The sequence below is a fragment of the Dermacentor albipictus genome, chromosome 7 (assembly GCF_038994185.2).
Source record: "Dermacentor albipictus isolate Rhodes 1998 colony chromosome 7, USDA_Dalb.pri_finalv2, whole genome shotgun sequence".
NCBI lineage: Eukaryota > Metazoa > Arthropoda > Arachnida > Ixodida > Ixodidae > Dermacentor > Dermacentor albipictus.
Window position 1 is genome coordinate 94,943,592 of NC_091827.1, and position 19,350 is coordinate 94,962,941.

The 19,350-nt window shown below is 44.8% G+C and overlaps 1 protein-coding gene across 2 annotated transcripts in view; it reads right to left on the minus strand.

The window, feature by feature from the left end:
• Positions 1-3,811: 3,811 nt before the first annotated feature.
• LOC135897011 (uncharacterized) overlaps positions 3,812-19,350 on the minus strand; it is a 33,882-nt gene continuing 18,343 nt past the window's right edge. Inside the window, exons 2-5 of one of the 2 annotated variants that reach the window (XM_065425572.1) lie at positions 18,892-19,095; positions 10,845-11,046; positions 4,924-4,958; positions 3,814-4,558 (exon numbers count right to left, since the gene is read on the minus strand). In XM_065425572.1, coding sequence (XP_065281644.1) covers positions 4,551-4,558; positions 4,924-4,958; positions 10,845-11,046; positions 18,892-19,095 — 449 coding nt within the window. In that variant the 3' untranslated portion in view covers positions 3,814-4,550. Of the gene's footprint in view, positions 4,559-4,923; positions 4,959-10,844; positions 11,047-18,891; positions 19,096-19,350 lie in introns of both variants that reach the window. The other variant, XM_070521376.1, reaches the window with a different exon arrangement.

Consider the following 19,350-nt stretch of genomic DNA (forward strand, 5'->3'; position numbering starts at 1 on the left):
TACAATGGCGGGCCGAAGAACAGAGGAGAGGCGGGTAGACAAGTTTGAATAACGTTGATTCAAGGAGCACGACATCATAATGACCACAAGCATATAGCTAGTGTTCGAAGCAATTAGACATTGTCGGCTACTGAGTCAGGAAGGTCGTATAAAGTGGCGGCATGACCACAAATGGCTACTGAGTCAGGAAGGTCGTATAAAGTGGTGGCATGTCAACAATGGGATGCCGTTTCTGAAGTGTCGGCGACGGCAAAACGATATCGCGACAACAACGGCATCACGACAAAGTTATGGCTACTATTCTGTGACCACGAAGGCGTGACAGCGGTGGCATGATGATGACGTCATGACGACAGTCAGGTGACAAGGCCGGAATGAACACGATAAATCGATGGCACCGGCATCCCGACCACAAACACATACATTCCTAGTGACTTCATCCAGTAAAAAACCTGGCCCCTTCGGTCGTCGAAGAAGACGGGAGGATGACGGCATGACGCGAGTCACATGGCGACGGGTAATGAGCGACGGGTAACTATAGCAGCCCAAACTCGCAGGCAACTTGGGTCAATGACGAGTTGGCGTAAATGACAATGTTGGCGTAAATTTATTTATAGATAGATAGATAGATAGATAGATAGATAGATAGATAGATAGATAGATAGATAGATAGATAGATAGATAGATAGATAGATAGATAGATAGATAGATAGATAGATAGATAGATAGATAGATAGATAGATAGATAGATAGATAGATAGACAGACAGACAGACAGACAGATAGATAGATAGATAGATAGATAGATAGATAGATAGATAGATAGATAGATAGATAGATAGATAGATAGATAGATAGATAGATAGATAGATAGATAGATAGATAGATAGATAGATAGATAGATAGATAGATAGATAGATAGATAGATAGATAGGCTTTTAGCAGTACCAACCAGGCAACGCACTGAAGCATTACACAGAGCTACTGCCGACGCCGTTCGCGTTTCTCCGCGTTCACCAAGAACGCGCGCAGTGTCCGCGTCTACACCCAGAGCCTCTTAAGGCGGCTCGACAAGTTTCGGGAAGTTGCCCTTCGGTTCTCCGCTGTTCCCATTCTCTGGAACATGTATACTGCCAACCGTAAACCTCTGCTGCCACTCATTTTAGTCGCGCAGTTTCCGGCTCTCTGAACGGCAACGCCCATCCCTGCTTCTGCCCCGCGCAGCACCTTTTGCACGGCGTTTTGTCTGGCCGGGCATCAATCAACAAGGACTTTCGTTGGCGGACTCGGAGTTGTTTGAATCCAGGGCCCATCGTCATACTTTGTCTCCGTACGGTTCCTTCTCACCCCCTTCGGAGCGTTTCAACAGCGTTCATGTAGACATTCTTGGGGGCCTCCATCAGATGGAAACACTTACCTGCTGACGTGGATTGATCGCTTTACTCGTTGGCCCCATTGTTATTCTCATTCTCGGCATCAAAAGCGAAACCAACGCTAAAACTTTTCTTTCTGGATAGGTGTCACGTTTCGGCGTTGGATTCACCACCACCACCGACAAAAGCCTACAGTTCAAGTCTTCCCTTTTGAAAAAGCTCATGGCCTTGCTAGGAAATTTGTCGACTCGCACCACAGCATACCAATTCATCGCAAATTGCATGACGGAACGCTTCCACCACACACTGAAGGCATTCTTGAGGGCACAACCCGACGAAGGGAGCTGGACAGGTTGGTTTGTCAGTGCGCCTTCCCTGAGGATTGTTCGACCCTACATTCACCTCGCCTTGCCAATATGTGGTGCAGTTGCGCTTCGCTAGGCGAATACCTTGCGCTCCGCCTCTTCGACTACAATACTCTGAATCCCCTTACATCTATCGTGACTTGGAGACGTATCACATGTATTTGTCCGTGGCGACGCAGTACGAAAGCCTTTGCAGCGCCCTTAAGATGGTCATTATCGCATGATCAAGCGCATTGACAATATCTATACGCTTGATTGGCCCAGTTTCCACAATTATGTGTCTGTCGACCACCTACAAGCAGTCGAAGTATTTAAAGCACTGTGAATTCGTCGAGAAGCTATCTTTGAAGAGCCGCTGCCACATGCAAATCTCGATCCCGACATCCCTCCCATCCCCATTGCCACACGTCGTTGTATTATCTGATGTCTTCCACGCCTACAACCAACGTGCGTTGTTCTGTATAGCTCACACTCCCCGGCTTTCAACGGCCTTGTTCACAGTCCAGGGCATATGTAACATCACCAATGAGACAATGCCGCTGATCGAGTTATACTCAATAATTTTGATCGTACTGCCAATGTCACGTCGATAAAATCCACTCTTAACCTTCCAGAACTGGTAATGAGAAGAATGATTTCCCGTTTCTTGCTTTTTCATAAAATTTTCTTTCACAATCAAGTACTTCGACAGGAATTCATCTCAAAACATGCTTACTTTTCATCCAGTGTTGACCACCCAAATAAGCAGCTCGAGCTTTGTGCCGCGCTGATCTCTTTTTACATTATTTTGTTTCGAAGACAAGTAGAGAGTGGAATCACCTTCCTCCCTCCATCGCTGCTACTGAGGACCAAGCTTTGTTCACGTCTGCAGTTACTGAACACTTACTTGTGTAACTGCAAACTGTTATTTTTTTCTGTAAATTCCTTTTATTGTTTTGTTCTGTATTTGTATTCTACCCACCCCCTCTGTAACGCCCTCTGGGTCTTGAGGGTATACTAATAAATAAATAAATAAATTAATTAATTAATTAAATAATTTCTAGGAGTTATACTTACAACAACCAAGAGGCTACTCTGGTAATAAATTTCACAGTGTTGGTTTAATGCCACACGCCTCCCTAACCTGCGTTTTAAGAGTACGCAACATCGTAAAATCTGGATGCTTCATAGCTTTGCAGTAGGAGTCTATCTCAAAATTACCTACAGCTTTAACTGCAGATGTTTTCCTTTCTCATCAACTGGCAGCAAATAAACGCGTCGAAAGCGAGTTTTTTTTTTACATTTTGCAGCGATTTGATCAGTGCTTCAACAACAGTAGGCGGTAGTCATATTACATAAACGCGAAAACCACCGAGTAGACTACACAAATCTGGTCTAATCTGCGAGCGTGTGACAGTAAAAAAACCAGCAGATAGTATAACCAGTACGGCAATAGATCTATACAATAAGGAAGTCGTACGAGTCGTAATAACTAAGAAACACAGCTACTTATATGTATATTCTCCCGAGCCAAGTGTAATAAAGAGAATACCTTAGCTAAGCAAAAATCCAATTAGAAGAACAGAGAAAAATGGCATTACTGCACGCCTTTCGAAATAATATTTCGCTGCTTCGGGCCCCAATACCACAAACAAGGGAGGAATTTCACCTGTTGATAAAGTAATATAATCCTATACCATAAGCGGCTGAGAATGCGAGATATCAGAATATGCAAATGGAAAAAATTCAGCATTATTTACAAATATCAAACATCCGTCTACTACGATCATACTCGAAAGATCTTTTAGTCAATCAAAATGTTGTTATCGATAAGACAATAGAAAATAGGCAAATAAAGCGGCAAAATTTATTTACGAGTAACTACACAAAGAATACATATGTGCAATACCAAAGCTTAAATTTCGCACATAATTAATAAATTGTTCCATATTGAAATATTCACCGCACTTCTGCAGGAGTGAACCAGTTCATTTTGCTTAATACGAATTAACCTTTATAGGTAAACTAAGGTATATTTTTAACTGCTTTAACAAAGCAATATACCTACCATTCCTGTACAAATTTCTGGAGGTGTTTGCGGAGTATCCGCCCGCATCCGCACTATAGCAGAGCTAATTCTAAAGGAGGCTAAATAAACGTCCATATGTCGATACGCAGGTTGCTCAAAGGGTTTCCGTTTCGTTTACTCAGCAAAAGAGATACGCTGTACTCTGTACACTGTTTATACTCGCACTATACACAGTGTAGAAGATAAAATAGATTGATGCACAGTATACACTGTGCACAATAGAACGTAAGATATGAACATTCTCGCATATGCTCAAAGCAAACTTTATTGTTATATTGTCTTTTCTCCGGAAACGTTAATCCCATTAAGTATGCAGCGCCTTGGAAACGCTTGCCGCAGATCCTGCGTTATCGGATATTGCTGTTAGCACTGGCGAATATGAACGTGCAGCGTTTACCTTGCACATGTGATTGCGTTTACATTCTGTGGCAACAGTACGTGAATAAATATTTAAAAAAAACAGTGAGAAGAAACTGTCCGCTGATTTCAGTGTTGGTTTATATTGTTTATGGTTCCGCGCACATACAGACGTCTTTATTGACATTGGGACGTACACAGAAGGATGTCAGATGCATATCGTCAGCGTATAGCATATATGTGGTGAAGTCTGTTTCGCTGGCTCATGATAACCTCGTCTGAATCTTCGATATAACTTCCCTCGTTAAGCGAGAATACGCCCGTATCCATCCAGGAGAGATTTTCGATCTTGTTCTTCCATTGATGGAGTAGGGGATGACGATTATTGCTATTCAGCTGCAATTTCAGAATGGAAACATTGTAGCTTTAGCAAAAATAACAAGGCTATCTTTCTTATGGTCGGGATTCATCGGATGCATATGTAATGCACCACTGCTTCCAATCACGACTACGTGCTTAACGCACTATATTATGTTATATGAGACCTCTATCTCTTTATTTTAATGTTGCTTACAGGTCTCATATGAGGTAATTACATACAATATATACAAGCCATTTCCACAGCCATTAGAGCATTGCCGAAAACATAGCAAACCATTCATTCAGCAAAATAACAATGCCGGTATATAGTCAGTCCAATTCTTCCAAATTATGGTGAAGGCTTTGATCATATTGATGATGCGAATTGAATAAATACTTACCCCCTTTTTGGGAAATGCCCTCCCGTGAGAAGCCACTAGAAGAGAAATTATTCACCTTTCAATTCTGACGGCACTGCATCACAAAGGTTTAAAAGCTCATTATTTCCAACTGTTTCCTTAGACCACAATACCTCTCAAAATATATGCTAAAATATTTCATTCCGAAGTGCTTTCCATTGCTTGTTTATTGTGTAGTATCCATGTGTGGAGAGCTTCCGCGAATATCAGTTCCAGATGATTTCCCGTTGAAATTGGGTGCCAGTACAGCTTTCTGTTCGGTCGGCCGCCTGAAGCGGTACCCCGCTTCATAATTTGTTGATATTTAATCCATAACTGAGCCTAGTCTTGCGTTTCACTGCAACTACCCTGTCCATCTAGCCAACATTTGTGACCACCACATTAACACTCTGATGAACACTGCCATCCTAAAACGCGTTCCGTCATCGAATATTTGCCTTCTCGACTGTGTCTCTCTCGGCCTTGTCATCGACTCTTTCCTGCAGGATGGCATCTTATCTTGCCTGAACGCAAACCTAAACGTTTATAAGGGTGTTCGGTCTCCTGTTTTTGCAACACATTGCGATGGGCCCACTAAGCCCATTCCTGAAACGCTCTTAAAGTGATTTTTGGGACCGATGTTTTTCTGGCCGTGTCGAGCAGTTTACTTGCCAGCAAAAGCCAGTGGCCCTTCCTGCTAGTCTTCCACGGCATATCGACGGGCATGCCTAACGAATCTATCGAATTGGCATTGCGCTGACTGGTTCGTTAGTTCTCTCAACATGATATTAGATTTCTGCAGCCGCATTATTTTTGTCTTTTGTAATATTTTGGGCAAACACGTTCAGGCAGCTAAGACTAGTCGGAATTCACTCCTGGTTCTTCGTTTTCTTATATACCACGCGATTTTTTCGACGTACCAAATTTTTCAGGTCGCCTATGGCAGAAAGCAGAATTCTAGCATTTTGTACCGACCACTACACATGCCGAGGCGTTCCACAAGGCGGTGTTCTAAGCCCTATTACTTTCAACCTCGCGCTTCTTGTGCTGGCCGAATCCCTACCGGAAACAGTGAGTGTTTCAATCTACGCCGACGACATCTGCATCTGGACATCAGCGGTCAATCGCCTGCAGGTTCGCGCACGGCTACAGAAAGCAGCAGCACAGGCATCTGACTACCTTCACACACAAGGCCTTACCATCTCAACAGAAAAATGTGCGTTAGTCGCTTTTACGCGAAAAGCGATGACTCCTTATCCGGTATGCATCAATGGTCAGCCTATCTCCTACAAGAGAAATCACCGGTTTTTGGTTGTTATTATTGACCGGAACCTCACTTGGAGCGCTCATATTGCCTACGTAAAGAAGAAGCTCACATCTATTGTTCACGTCTTCAAGTTCATCGCCGGCAAAACATGGGGATCGTCGGTGGGCTCCATGCTACAGTTATATCGAGCACTGTTCATCGGATTCCCTACGCTACAGTTCTCCCGTGCTTGCTAAAACATGCAAGTCTAATCTTCGAGAACTTCAGAGCGTGCAGGCGCAGGCACTACGTGCTTGCCTAGGACTTCCGCGCAGCGCCTCATCAGTTGGAACCATTAAAATGGCTCAAGACCATCCGATCACGACTTACATTAGTACCGAAACGCTTAGAGCCCATGTTCGTCATGTTTCACGGATGCAGTCAAGCTCTCTTGCGTGCCTGCCGGAACGACGACCACAGGCGTCCTTCTCCAACAAGGTCAGCATCCATCGCGCCTCCTTACCATCGGGTTTCACACCCTCTGCACGTTCAACCTCAGCTTTGTGGTGTCTAAAACAACCTCAAGTGCGTCTTACGGTTCCAGGAATAAGAAAGAAGACCGACCTGCCTACCTTGGCCTTGAAGCAAGCAGCTCTGGATTGTTTGCGCACTTTCTACTTTGATCGAATACACATATATAGGGATGGCTGTTCCACTCAGATCAGCTCCACCAGCGCAGTGATTATACCATCACGATCACTAAGCATCCAATACAAGATTTCTCACTTGACAACATCGACTGGTTCGGAGCTTGTTGCCCTCCGAGGTGCCGTTGATTATATAAATAACCAACCGGCTAATCGGTGGGCAATATTCTGCGATTTCAAGGTCGCCTTAAAATGTCTTCTGGCATCTCTTCGTCGCGGGCCATATGAACAACTCGTGTCGGAGATACGAGAAATGCACCATCACATGAACGCGAAAGGACACGACGTCGTGTTTCAGTGGCTGCCTAGTCATTGCGGTATCTCCGGCAACGACCTCGCTGACGAAGCTGCTAGAAAAGCACACGAAGGAGCAGCCCTTGTTTCTATACCTTTATCGCGGACCGACGCAGCCCAACACTTAGGCAAGCTAGCGCACTCTTTGACATTGGAGAAGTGGCACACATCTGAATTCACTCACCATCGCTCGCATTCTCTCGATCCCTCTATGCAACTGCGGCTGTTACCAGGTCTTCCGCGACATGAGGAAACAGTGCTGTGCCGCTTACGTTTGGGAGTCGCATTCACAAATGCTTATGCATTTCTGATTGGAATGGCTGATAGCGCCGAGTGCAATGCCTGCGGTGTCGAGGCAACCATAGAACTATGCTACTGCCCATCTTATGAAAATGAAAGGCAAGACCTCTGCACAGCTCTCACCAGCTAGATGGAAAGACGTTCACCTTGAAGAAGATCTTGGGATCATGGCCTCGCATATCGCAGCTACAAAAGGCCGGAAAAGCGCTGCTGCGATATTGGAAAGCGACCGGATTGAGTCAGCGCCTGTGATCCGGACTGAGTGACCGACTGATATCTCCAGTGCACTTTCTCTTCTTTTCATCTTTCCGTCCCCCTTTCCCTTTCCCCAGTGTAGGGTAGCCAACCGGGCTCAGTCCGGGTTAACCTCCCTACCTTTCATTTATCATTTTCTCTCTCTCTCTCTCTCTCTCTCTAGCATTTTGTCTGGGTTACATAAAGGGCACACAAGTTTTGCACAAAAATTGAGATGCATAATAGAACAGCAAAAGTTCATTAGCTGAGTTCTAAAATTACATCAGATATGGAAATTTACGAATTGTAGCCAGTCAGTTTCCAAGCCATACTAAGATGGAACCAATTTTGAGCAAGGAACCAGCTTTGAGATATGCACGAGTAAACATGAATAAGAATTCCTTTTGCTTCACTGTCTTCCTGAACTAAACGTTGCTTGCGACTTTGTTGCAAAAATAACTGAAAACCCAGTGTTGTTGGGAACGTATATCTAAAGACTGGTGTTATCCCGAGAATTCGCTTCAATTCGATATGTACGCTATGAAATTTCACCTGCTACAAGTCGTAAATGGCAATATAAGTCATAGGTCTACAAAATCTAAAATTACAAAATTTGTTGTATGTATTTGATTTGTCTTCCGATATATCGTGCATGTATTTTACACTCCCAATATTCTAGCCCGAAAAGTTTAACTGTGTGAAGTGTCAAAAATACTGTGTTTTCCAAGAAATCATATCGTATTGGCCACAAGGTGGGGCAATACATGGTGGTGCCGCCACCGTGTTGGTCTAGATGGGCATGCAATGTGCACGTGCTGAAACGTTTACGGCGGCGATTCGCTGGGAGCAATCTGTGCTGACTGCTTCGTAATGAAGCGTGCGTACTGCTGTGAAGCGGTGATATATTGCCCTCCAATGTCACGGTCTTGCGCAGAAAGCACGGCACTTCCTTATTACACGTGAAAGAAGCGCAGAACGCAATTTCTGCACGGGTACTTCAATGGCGCTTTTCGTTCGTCATCAGCTGGCTTTCGCGTTCGTGTTCGGCTGGCTCTGCGGTAGTACAGTTAAACACCCTGCCATTCTCGCACTGGTGACCAAATTGACTGTGTTACTGTGTAACGAAGTTAATGTAGTTAGTTATTGTGGCTCTACTTCGCCGCTTTAACGTACTTCACAGTATTCTACATATTTTTCGACTCTCTGCCAAATACAAGACCATTTGCAACTTTAGTTATACGAGGTGCTTTTCTATGAGGGACCGAGTATAGGCGGTGTCGCTGTGCAGCTTCACAGGTGTTTGTTTTCCTCATTTTCGCGGAACTAATAAAAACGTAGTCTTTCACACAAGGACGGTTTCCTCACAATTAGGTGCATAATAATCTTGTGAATAATTTTGAATTATCATAAAGGGGACCCTATAGCGTTGTTTTCGCTGTTTGTGAAAAGAATGGCCGCTACTCTCCGTGAAGCTAACATTGCGTTAAAGAGCATGTTGTTACGCCAGCAACTCAGTTTTACCGTGTCTTGTTACTCCAGCGACAGCAGTGCTACTCTTCTTCTATTAGTGTATATGCGCTGCCATATTATATTATTATAACATGGCACTATTATTATGTTATATCATATTATATTATTAGTGCCATATTGTCAACATTTAGTCGCGGAGAAAATTATATTTCTACCTAATGGATATCCACATATCCACCGGGCAGACAGACACGTAACCATTACAACAGTCACATAACCATTAATCAACGTCGCAGCCACAGTCAGAACCAAATGTCATGCAATTACACGCCTGAGTCGATGAGGATAGTTGTAGGGGATTGTTGGCACGGCATATCTTATTTTATTGTAGCGCAAGCTCAACGGCTAGGACAACAGACAGGCAAATTTGACACAGTACAATATGCCTTAAGAAGAAGCCCCTATAGCTGTCTTCATAGAGTGCATTTCTCGTTCTACGGGATCTATCTAGCGCTGTGTGCGTCAAATGTGCCTTTCTCTTGTCCTTGTTCAGTTTGCGCTACAACCAAATAAGATATACGCCTGAGGTCAGTTTTATCCAGAGACGGACCACATATGAACGCTTATTTCCTTTCGCACTCCTGAGTGATCTCACGCTACCTCGTTATTGTTTCGCGGTATCTGAATATTGCAGAACCATCAACACATCTCTGCAATCAATTACTAAACGGCTGCGTTCAGGCATTGATGCAACGATTTCATATGTTTAAAAACGACCCTAAAGGTGTTTGCGAAGAGTTTGAATCACAACGCCGCCATAAATCTTGAATGACTGCGGTGAACGGTTGGCTCGCCGATCAGACATCGGGCGCTCGGCACTCGCATTGAGTGATTTTGTTGTAAGGCGAAGAATGCAGTGCAAACTAAATTGAGTCTCTACACCGTCGAAAACGCATATCACCATTTACGACTGCGAGGCCACTATGGAACAAACAGACAAGTCGGTTCGATCTCGCTCTCAATACTGCGTAAAGTTTTCACAGCCTGTGTTCCTACACGCCCAATATCTTGAGAGTGCTTTTTTTTCTCTGGAAGAGAAATTGAATTGCAAGTAAGTCCTCACCTGTGCCTCCTTTCCTAAGCCAGTCACGTTTTCGCTGGCTAGCTCAAGTATTAAAGAGGCACTATTTATCCAATCCCATTAATTGTGCTATTAAGGTTGTGCAGATTCTTCAGTCTCGCGTATATTTTGGTCATCCAGTTATTTACACTTCAAGCGACTTTTCGGAACTTTTAATATATTTAGGCGGAAGTGCAGGTTTCTCATATAATTGTGTAAGAATGCCAAGAAAATATGGGAAATTACATCTACATACCTGCCGTTAACAATTTCCACGCCACTCCTTATCTTTTAGGGCGATCGCCCTAAATGTACTTTTGTCATGTGCAACAACAGTCTCCCAATTGTGCGGTAAATGGTACCATAGAATTTCAACAAAATTTCATCACAGTTTGCTTTACTGTAAAACATTCAGCGATATTTGTATCACGAAGCCATGTTCACGGGCGCTTACTGTTTCAGCGCAAATGAATACCACTGTAACGTTTACAATGCCAAGCAGGGTTTTAGTTATGTTAGTTATTCGTTCGAGGAAAGACTGAAAACAACTGACCGGCAGTGCATTATGCACAGTGTTCTTGATGCAAATGAGTTTTGTCGGAGGATATAGCCAAGAGACATGCACACTTGATATTCTTCACATCTTTCGGATGTTATGTTGTAGAAGAAGCTCTTTTTTGGATAATATTCGGAAGAGGGAGGATATATTGTGCAAGTGCCGGCCGGGTCATGGGCACAAATTCCTGGTTGTTCACCTGAATGGAGAAACAAGTAATATTACAACACCCCAGTGTAAACTGTGATAAAACTAAAATATTTCACGCAAGTCTTTTCCGTTATCGATTCGAAATGTCCATTTTACTCGGGCAGTGCCTGTTTAAATTTTAGGCGCTCATTTTGTGATGTTTCCGTAGGAGCCACCTTGTGGCGTATTCACACAGGGTAGTCGTGACAGCAGCAAGATCAAGTGGTTGGCAGGTGGCCGCCTAGATCAAAAAGACACCATTTTATACCACACAATGTCTGCTCAATGTTTCAGTTCCTTGATTGGAGTCGAAAAACTACACAGCCGATCAGTGGTGGCTGTAGGGGACGTCGAAATATGCAAAAGCTTATTTGGCACGGGCGCTGTGGATCGCAATGACGGTGTAAGCAGACGTGCACCTCACTGTGAGTTGCTCTTCACTTTCGCTGCAAAACCGTAACTGGCACCACAAGTTTACATTTAGGGGCGTTTGCAATAAGCTCATCGTCATTGTGAGTCAGGAAAGTACAAGAATTTGTCAGAGAGAGAATCAGATACATGTGTGAAGTGCAACGCAGAATCGCGTGCGTCCAGTCAGTAAGGCTGGTCAAATTCACTACCCGAAGGAAATGATACGTCTCGTTGTCCTGCCTTTGAAGCTGCTCAATGATGAATTGCCAGATTCCTTTGCAGGAAAATCAGGAGAGAATGCGGTATGGTATAGCGTTGTGCTGCGGTAATGGTAAGTCTCGCTTGCTCGTTTGTAAATTCATTCGCGCTAGAGGCTCCTTGATAGGCGACGTCACCTGTCAATAGCTGGAGTTAATACACCCTTCAGAATACGATACGTAAAGTGCGCATAACAAATGATTGTGGTTATCGGCGTGCAGTTGTCCCTAAGAGGTGCACTTATTATGCGATTGGACTGCATTTACGGCACTCTTGATATAGGTTAAATTCAGTTCGGAAATAATTTCAGATTACTTGTGATTGGGGATAGCTGTGTTTCGATATTTCAAGTAAATTTATGGGCGTAGCCTAATATATCTGAAACAGAAATCACATTGTTCATTTAACGAACTGAACATTATGCTGAATCACTGTTTATATATTGAAATTATTGCATAAGCATGAATCGCGTATATGAAGTAGAACCGTAGGGAAGTCAAGTCTCGTTCGAAAAAAAGTAATGCTACTGCTCCCTGCGAACTGTACGTCTTTAAAATTGTGTAGAGAATGCAGTGGCGTATGAGGTAATATTTTCCTGAACTGATAGATAGAAATTTTTAAAGCACAGTGAAGTGTAACGCCAGTCTATTTCGTAGAACATTTATAGAAATCTATCGCGGCATCACCAATATCCTAAAAAGAAAGTAAGATCTCATATCACAGCTTCTAAGCATATATTTTGAGATTTCTATTAGCCTTCAATATTAACTAATTAAAGCTAGTGAATATCCCTTTTAATTCTCTGCCTAAGCTTTGCTATTGTCGTTGAATCATTTCACCGAACATCCTCACTTAGCCTACGTATACGGCTTTTAGAAAACCCCCTTCTATAAAAGAATAAATATAGATGTAACACATACTTTTGACTCTGCGTGATTAGAACCTGTCCTGAAATAGTCACCGAAATGCAGCAAAACTGTTCTTTGCAGCTTAACAGCGCAAACAAAAGACACACAAGGGAAAGAAGGCGACAAGACAAAGCGCTGTACAATCGCCTTTTTCCTCCTGTACCTAGTTCCTAGCATCGTATAATCACAAGAATTTGATACCGACTACCGCAAGTTTCAATGACTGAAAGAATTTTATTTTCTGCAACACGTTTTGCAGCATAGCGATTATGTGTGTCTATCAGCGACACGCGGAAGCCCCGCACTAAGTGAACCACGTCATCTACGCCACCGAAAATTACACTCTCTCCCGTAAAGCGCGGCCCACTTTTTCACACGCCATCCTCTGCCCATTTTCTGTTGCACTATCTCTAGCACCTGTCTACCTTATTTGTGAAGAGTGAGAACAAGCATACGTGCCAATCACAGTGACGAAACGCACATGAAGTAGTACAGGAATGTCGCGCTTCAAGGCGTGTATTTTAATGCGAATAGCATTACTTGTGTACTTCAGGCATTTTGAGGGGAGGAAGAGAAAGAAGTGCCCAGAGGTTACTGGAGTTCTGGGCTTCTCGCTGTTATGCATTTTTTTACGTTCTTGCCATTTTCGTGAGAGTCATTTCATCAAGAATGAGTAAGAAGATGTTCCCACGACCACCTGAACAAGGTCAGTCGTCTACTTCATCGCTCATTTTTGGACGACGTGCCTTTGGAAGCTCGGACCAGCTCGATTCCTGGGAGAGCTCAACGCCAGAAGACATGGACTCTGACAGCGAGTTCACCATAGTCATGGGCCGCCATACGAAGAAGATGCGCCGTATGTCGACTGAGGCGACTTCATCGCATCAGAGTGAGCAAGAATCCTTCATGGTTTCTTACGCGCCCCTTTCGACGTCACACAGCATGAACTCCCTCAGCAGGCAGTTTCTAACCGAATATTTTGAAAGTGTGGCCCCTAAGCAAATTAACGAGATCAGGATCAACGCTCGCAAGAACATCCTGACAATTGATGTGAAAAATTCTGCAATACTTGAGAAGTTAAAGACCATTCCGCAGTTAAGCGCAATCCCCATCCACTTCTTTATTATTTACGGGAAGGAGACAACAACTGGAGTGATTTCGGACGTGGAGCTTGAAATCAAGCATGTGGACCTCAAGAGTCTTTTGATGTCATCGGTGCGTATTCTTGCGATTCATCGCTTGGGGCACTCCCGATGTATCAAGTTAACGTTTGCTTCTTCGACATTACCAGCGTCTGTCAGAGTGGGCTACGTTATACACCGAGTACGACCATTCGTTCCGAGGCCTATTCAGTGCCGGAAATGTCACAAGATAGGACATGTGAGTGCTGTTTGTAGAAGCAAAGCCACCTACTCGCGTTGCGGCGGAGAGCATGATACCACCGACTGTGAGGCGTCCTCATTTAAATGCCCCAACTGTACTGGCTCTCACGAAGCGACTTCGAAGGAATGTCCGAAGATGAAACAGGAGGTTCGTATTCTTCGAAAAATGGCAAGAGACCAATGTTCACGTAAAGGGGCTGCTCAATATGTTCGCCAAAGTGATCAACGCTCGCCACAGAATCATCACAAGACCATTTCGGGAGAACTACCTAGCGTGGCACAGGTACCACGACCACCTCTGCCTGTGCGCGCATCAAGGACAGTAACGGCGTCTACTGATAATTCAAGGTTGACGAGAGCACGCGGCAAACATTCACCTCCACCGGCTGAAACAGACACGGAATGGCCTTTGCTGCCCTCTAGGCCCACGGCCATGCCAGCGGGCACTAGCGGTCCTCAGTGCCATGAAGTCAAGAACTATAGGGCCAGTGAAACCGGTGACACTACGGGCAAGCAAGGAGATGAACACAATGATAGGGAGAGTGCACAAAATATGCTGAAGCACCTAGTCGAATCAATGCGGGTGATTCTCGGTGGTCTCGAGACTCCGGCCGCTAAAAGTGTCCTACAAGTGCTCGCCGTGCTAGAGCCGCTTATCGCAGCTCTTTATGCGCTATAAAGATTTTGTTTGGCACTTGTGCTGTTCACGCAGGGGAGGCCCACACAAGCTTCGTCCTAACGCCTCTATTTTTAAGTTCACTCGAATCGGTGACAACAGACTTGATGCGAAACCTGATTGTGGCATCATGGATGACATTTGTGAATGTTTATCATCAGAGTGTTGAACTTGCTTTCCCCTTTGCGCATCCTTCTTGCTATGTCATCATCATCCCTCATCACATCTTTATGTTCCTATTCCCCCTCCCCCTGTCCAGAGTAGCAGGCTAGAGCACCTTAGCTCAGGCCGAGCTCTCTGCCTTCTTTCAATTAAATTATCTCTCTCTCTCAGGCATTTTGAGTCTGTCTGTCTGTCTGTCTGTCTGTCTGTCTGTCTGTCTGTCTGTCTGTCTGTCTGTCTGTCTGTCTGTCTGTCTGTCTGTCTGTCTGTCTGTCTGTCTGTCTGTCTGTCTGTCTGTCTGTCTGTCTGTCTGTCTGTCTGTCTGTCTGTCTGTCTGTCTGTCTGTCTGTCTGTCTGTCTGTCTGTCTGTCTGTCTGTCTGTCTGTCTGTCTGTCTGTCTGTCTGTCTGTCTGTCTGTCTGTCTGTCTGTCTGTCTGTCTGTCTGTCTGTCTGTCTGTCTGTCTGTCTGTCTGTCTGTCTGTCTGTCTGTCTGTCTGTCTGTCTGTCTGTCTGTCTGTCTGTCTGTCTGTCTGTCTGTCTGTCTGTCTGTCTGTCTGTCTGTCTGTCTGTCTGTCTGTCTGTCTGTCTGTCTGTCTGTCTGTCTGTCTGTCTGTCTGTCTGTCTGTCTGTCTGTCTGTCTGTCTGTCTGTCTGTCTGTCTGTCTGTCTGTCTGTCTGTCTGTCTGTCTGTCTGTCTGTCTGTCTGTCTGTCTGTCTGTCTGTCTGTCTGTCTGTCTGTCTGTCTGTCTGTCTGTCTGTCTGTCTGTCTGTCTGTCTGTCTGTCTGTCTGTCTGTCTGTCTGTCTGTCTGTCTGTCTGTCTGTCTGTCTGTCTGTCTGTCTGTCTGTCTGTTGAACAAGTGTTCGTGTTATCGTCAGCCTAATAGGTGATCAAATTGAGGTGCTTCTGACAAATTTTGCCAACGAATGCCTGTACATCGTTAGGGCGCCGCTGTAGCATACTTCGACGAAGTCATCCACGCTCTACAATGTTTCGCTGTACAAGAGAGAAAAAAAAACCGATAGCATGCCACGTGGATCCGTTGTCGACGTTTCCTCCGGTTTAGCGCCGCAACACAAACAGTGTCAGAGAACAGCTTGGCCGTTTTACTGACTGCTTCTCTGCAACCTTTCAAGTACGTCAACCGCCACTGGTTACACGGTGGACACAGGAAGATACCGCAATATCCATCCGGCATAATCCGTATCGCGTTGTTGAGAAAGAGCGCAAGACAATACAGCAGCAGTCCAGAAAAGTTCTAGATGTCCCCCAACAGCAAAAAAATTACCGTCAATTACGATACTCTGTAATGCTAAACTTCTGCGCCGCGCTAGAACTGTATGCATTTCGCGATATACTGAGCCAAAGAATTCAGAAGAGACATGTATGTACCCACGGCGACAAAATGGGGGGCACGAGAGCTGAGAAAAAGCTGAATATCTCCGCCACCTTTCAATGCAGTCTGGTATTTGCATTTCGGGCCCCGACTAGAATATGCTAGCAACATTGTAGCATGTTTTACTCACTACTGCTATATGCTCCTCGCGAATTGAACGTTCTTGGAAGATACATGGTCCGTAAATTATTTCCCCGGCAGCGCGTACAGTTACAGACAACTATACACTTTCGGCGAAGGCCCTGAGTGACAACATTCACTAAGGAGTACTGCATTCCTCGCACTTGATTCAGATATTTTGTGAAAAACCAGACTGCTGCAGTTGAACAGGCTCTTTACTCTCCTGATATGGCTCCCTACGATTACTGGTGGTTTCCCAAAATCAAGAGGTTATTGAAAGGAGCGCGATTTAAGACAAGAGGGGACATTATAGCTGCAATGACAGCTGAGCTAAACTCCATTCCGAAAGAGGCCTTCTTGGAATGCTTCCAACAATGGCAGCACCGCTGGGAGAAGTGTGTGCAATCCCAAGGAGACTACTTTGATAGTGATTAGGTTTCCAATGATCCAGTTATGGCAGTTTTCTTTTCAGCGAAAGGTCGGATGCTTTCCTAACAGACCTCATATGCAGTGGTACCACGTCCTGTGACCCAACTCCTTGTCAAGCTCGCGTAAGGACTTTAGAGGCAAAATATGACAGTCTTCCCACCACACTATACACAGATGCCACGCATTACCCCCAAAAAGAAGCCATGACGGCCAGCGTTGTCGGGCATAACCTTCAATAGGTGGTCACAATGACGGTCCGCACTGCCAGCGCCCTCGTAGCGGAGGAGTGAGCCATCGCCTTGGCCATCACCTCTAGTCTGACCAACGAGTCCGTCACAATTATTACTGACTCCCAAGCAGCTTGCCGTAGCTAGGCCAGAGGCAGAATATCTTCGATCGCCCACCGACTCCTCAAACAAGGCTCCCAATTACCGGACGTTGAATTAGTATGGACTCGAGGATACGAGTCCTTCCGTGGAAATTAGCGTGCGCACGCTGTAGCCCGAGCCCATGCCTCCCGTGCACCACAAGAGAGGGATACGGCCGCCTCTATGGAGCCCGTACCATTAAAATACAACGCCATACTACAACACCACAGATTCAACAGACGACAATGCCCACCTCCACACAAGACCCACTCATGCGAAGACGCCGTAACATGGCGACAATTACAAACCAAGACATGCCCCCATTTACGCAGACTAAACGCAATACACCCTACATTATACTCATACAAATGCCCCCTTTGTAACGACTACGCCTCCCTATATGACACCACATGGGTGGGCCCCAGCGTTAAGGCAGCCCCGCAAATACCCAACCCCACACCCGAGCAACGGGAGGCCGTGCTGGCTAGTTCGGACCCTCGTAACCAGCAGCAACTGGTGAGGCGGGCTCGGGAGACAGCAAGAGCCACAGAAGACCTGCACTAAGGGCGCCTTCCGCAAAAGCAGAAACACACCTGCTTGTCCTTCTTTTTTACAAATAAATGTTTTTCTTCCTCCTCCTCCTTTGTGTCAAGATGGTTTATTGAACGGCGACACACGTCCAGTGCCAAATACCCACTGACACAAGTTTTTCTGGCTATTCGTTTCAAACGCAGTTTTTCCAGCACAGCAGCCAAAAGGAAGGGAGGAAACAAGCAGGAATACGGAAAGACAGCATGGCAGCCTGGTCGCCTGGCGATTAGGCCATGAACCACCCACTTCCAGTCAACCACGTTTTTGGTAGCACTGTTAGGGAAACAGATAGTTAGCAAGATAGTGAGCTCCTGGAAAGTGTGCCCGATATGCAAAGTACAAAAGTCACAATAAATATTAAATTAGGGCTCGAATGCAGATATGTAGCCTTGGTTCCCCACCAGAGCAGCCCATTGCACTAAGGATAAGGCCACAATCGCATATATACTTTTTTCGTACCAACACCAACTATCTCTTTGAGGTAATCGCTGCGTGTTGGTGATGATGATAATTTCTATTTCTATTTTAATTTCCACGATCGGAGATTAGCAAAGAAGCGGAAAGTCCATCTATAGTCTACGCCAGTGAGCCCTTTTAAATTTTTATTTTGTGCTTGTGTTGAATAAGATTTCCATAGCGAGTCTTGTTTGGATGTGCCCTTTGGACAAAGCAGTGCTAAAAGGTTTTCTTTCCTACCGTGGTGTTCAGGCGGTCGCCGTTTATTACCTGCCTATGGTAGCAAACTACATATGCGTCACGTAAACTTAATTACCTAGCTTTCACTTCTTTCTATCGCGTTTTTTTTCTTTTTCTGCAGTACTTAGTTAACCTAAAAATGTAAGCTGCGCTGCACACCGGTATGCGGAGTACTACTGCTACGTCAGAATGCTTACACAGAAACGTAAAGAGAAATAGTAGAACAGTGATTTAGTTATATCATGAAGATATACGTCTAGTTAAATGTGCTCTGCTATGCGTAGAACCACTTCTCGAAAGGAAATAGAAAGTGAACACGCAACGTAATACACGACAGCATCTGGTAGGCTACAATATTTAGTTTCGTTCACGGGCGCTGTTTGTAGCAGTCGTTTTGGTGGCGCGCCACTCAGGATGTTTAACTTGAACTTATACACAAGTTGCTTTCAAGTATACTTGCCTTTGTTGCACTTCCTAGCGCAGGCGATGCGTGTTCCATGGACGCCATCGGCAAGACAGTTGTCCCACATAAATTGTTGACACTGGTGGGAAGTATGGTTGTAGAAATATCTCCAAATCCTCAGGTTTCCACAGAATCTCACTTCCTCCATCAATGGTGTAGAGCACCTCCTGTCACTGTGGTGGGAGCTTGCATTTTTTCCACCTAAATCGGACCATAAGTGGTTGATCAATGTCGATGCAAACATAAACGCATATACGTTCATTTGTTTGCGGATTATTCAGAGGGAAGATACCCTGATAACCACAGCTGGTTGCGGGTGCGTGGTAACATCTTCCGCAAGTTAAATTAAAGGGGAACGCATTGAATGCTACCTTGTTTGCCGTCATCAAATGTAGCGTTTATGCTGGCCCTCTTCAAGAACCTAATTAACAATGGAATCACTCAAGCCATCAATAA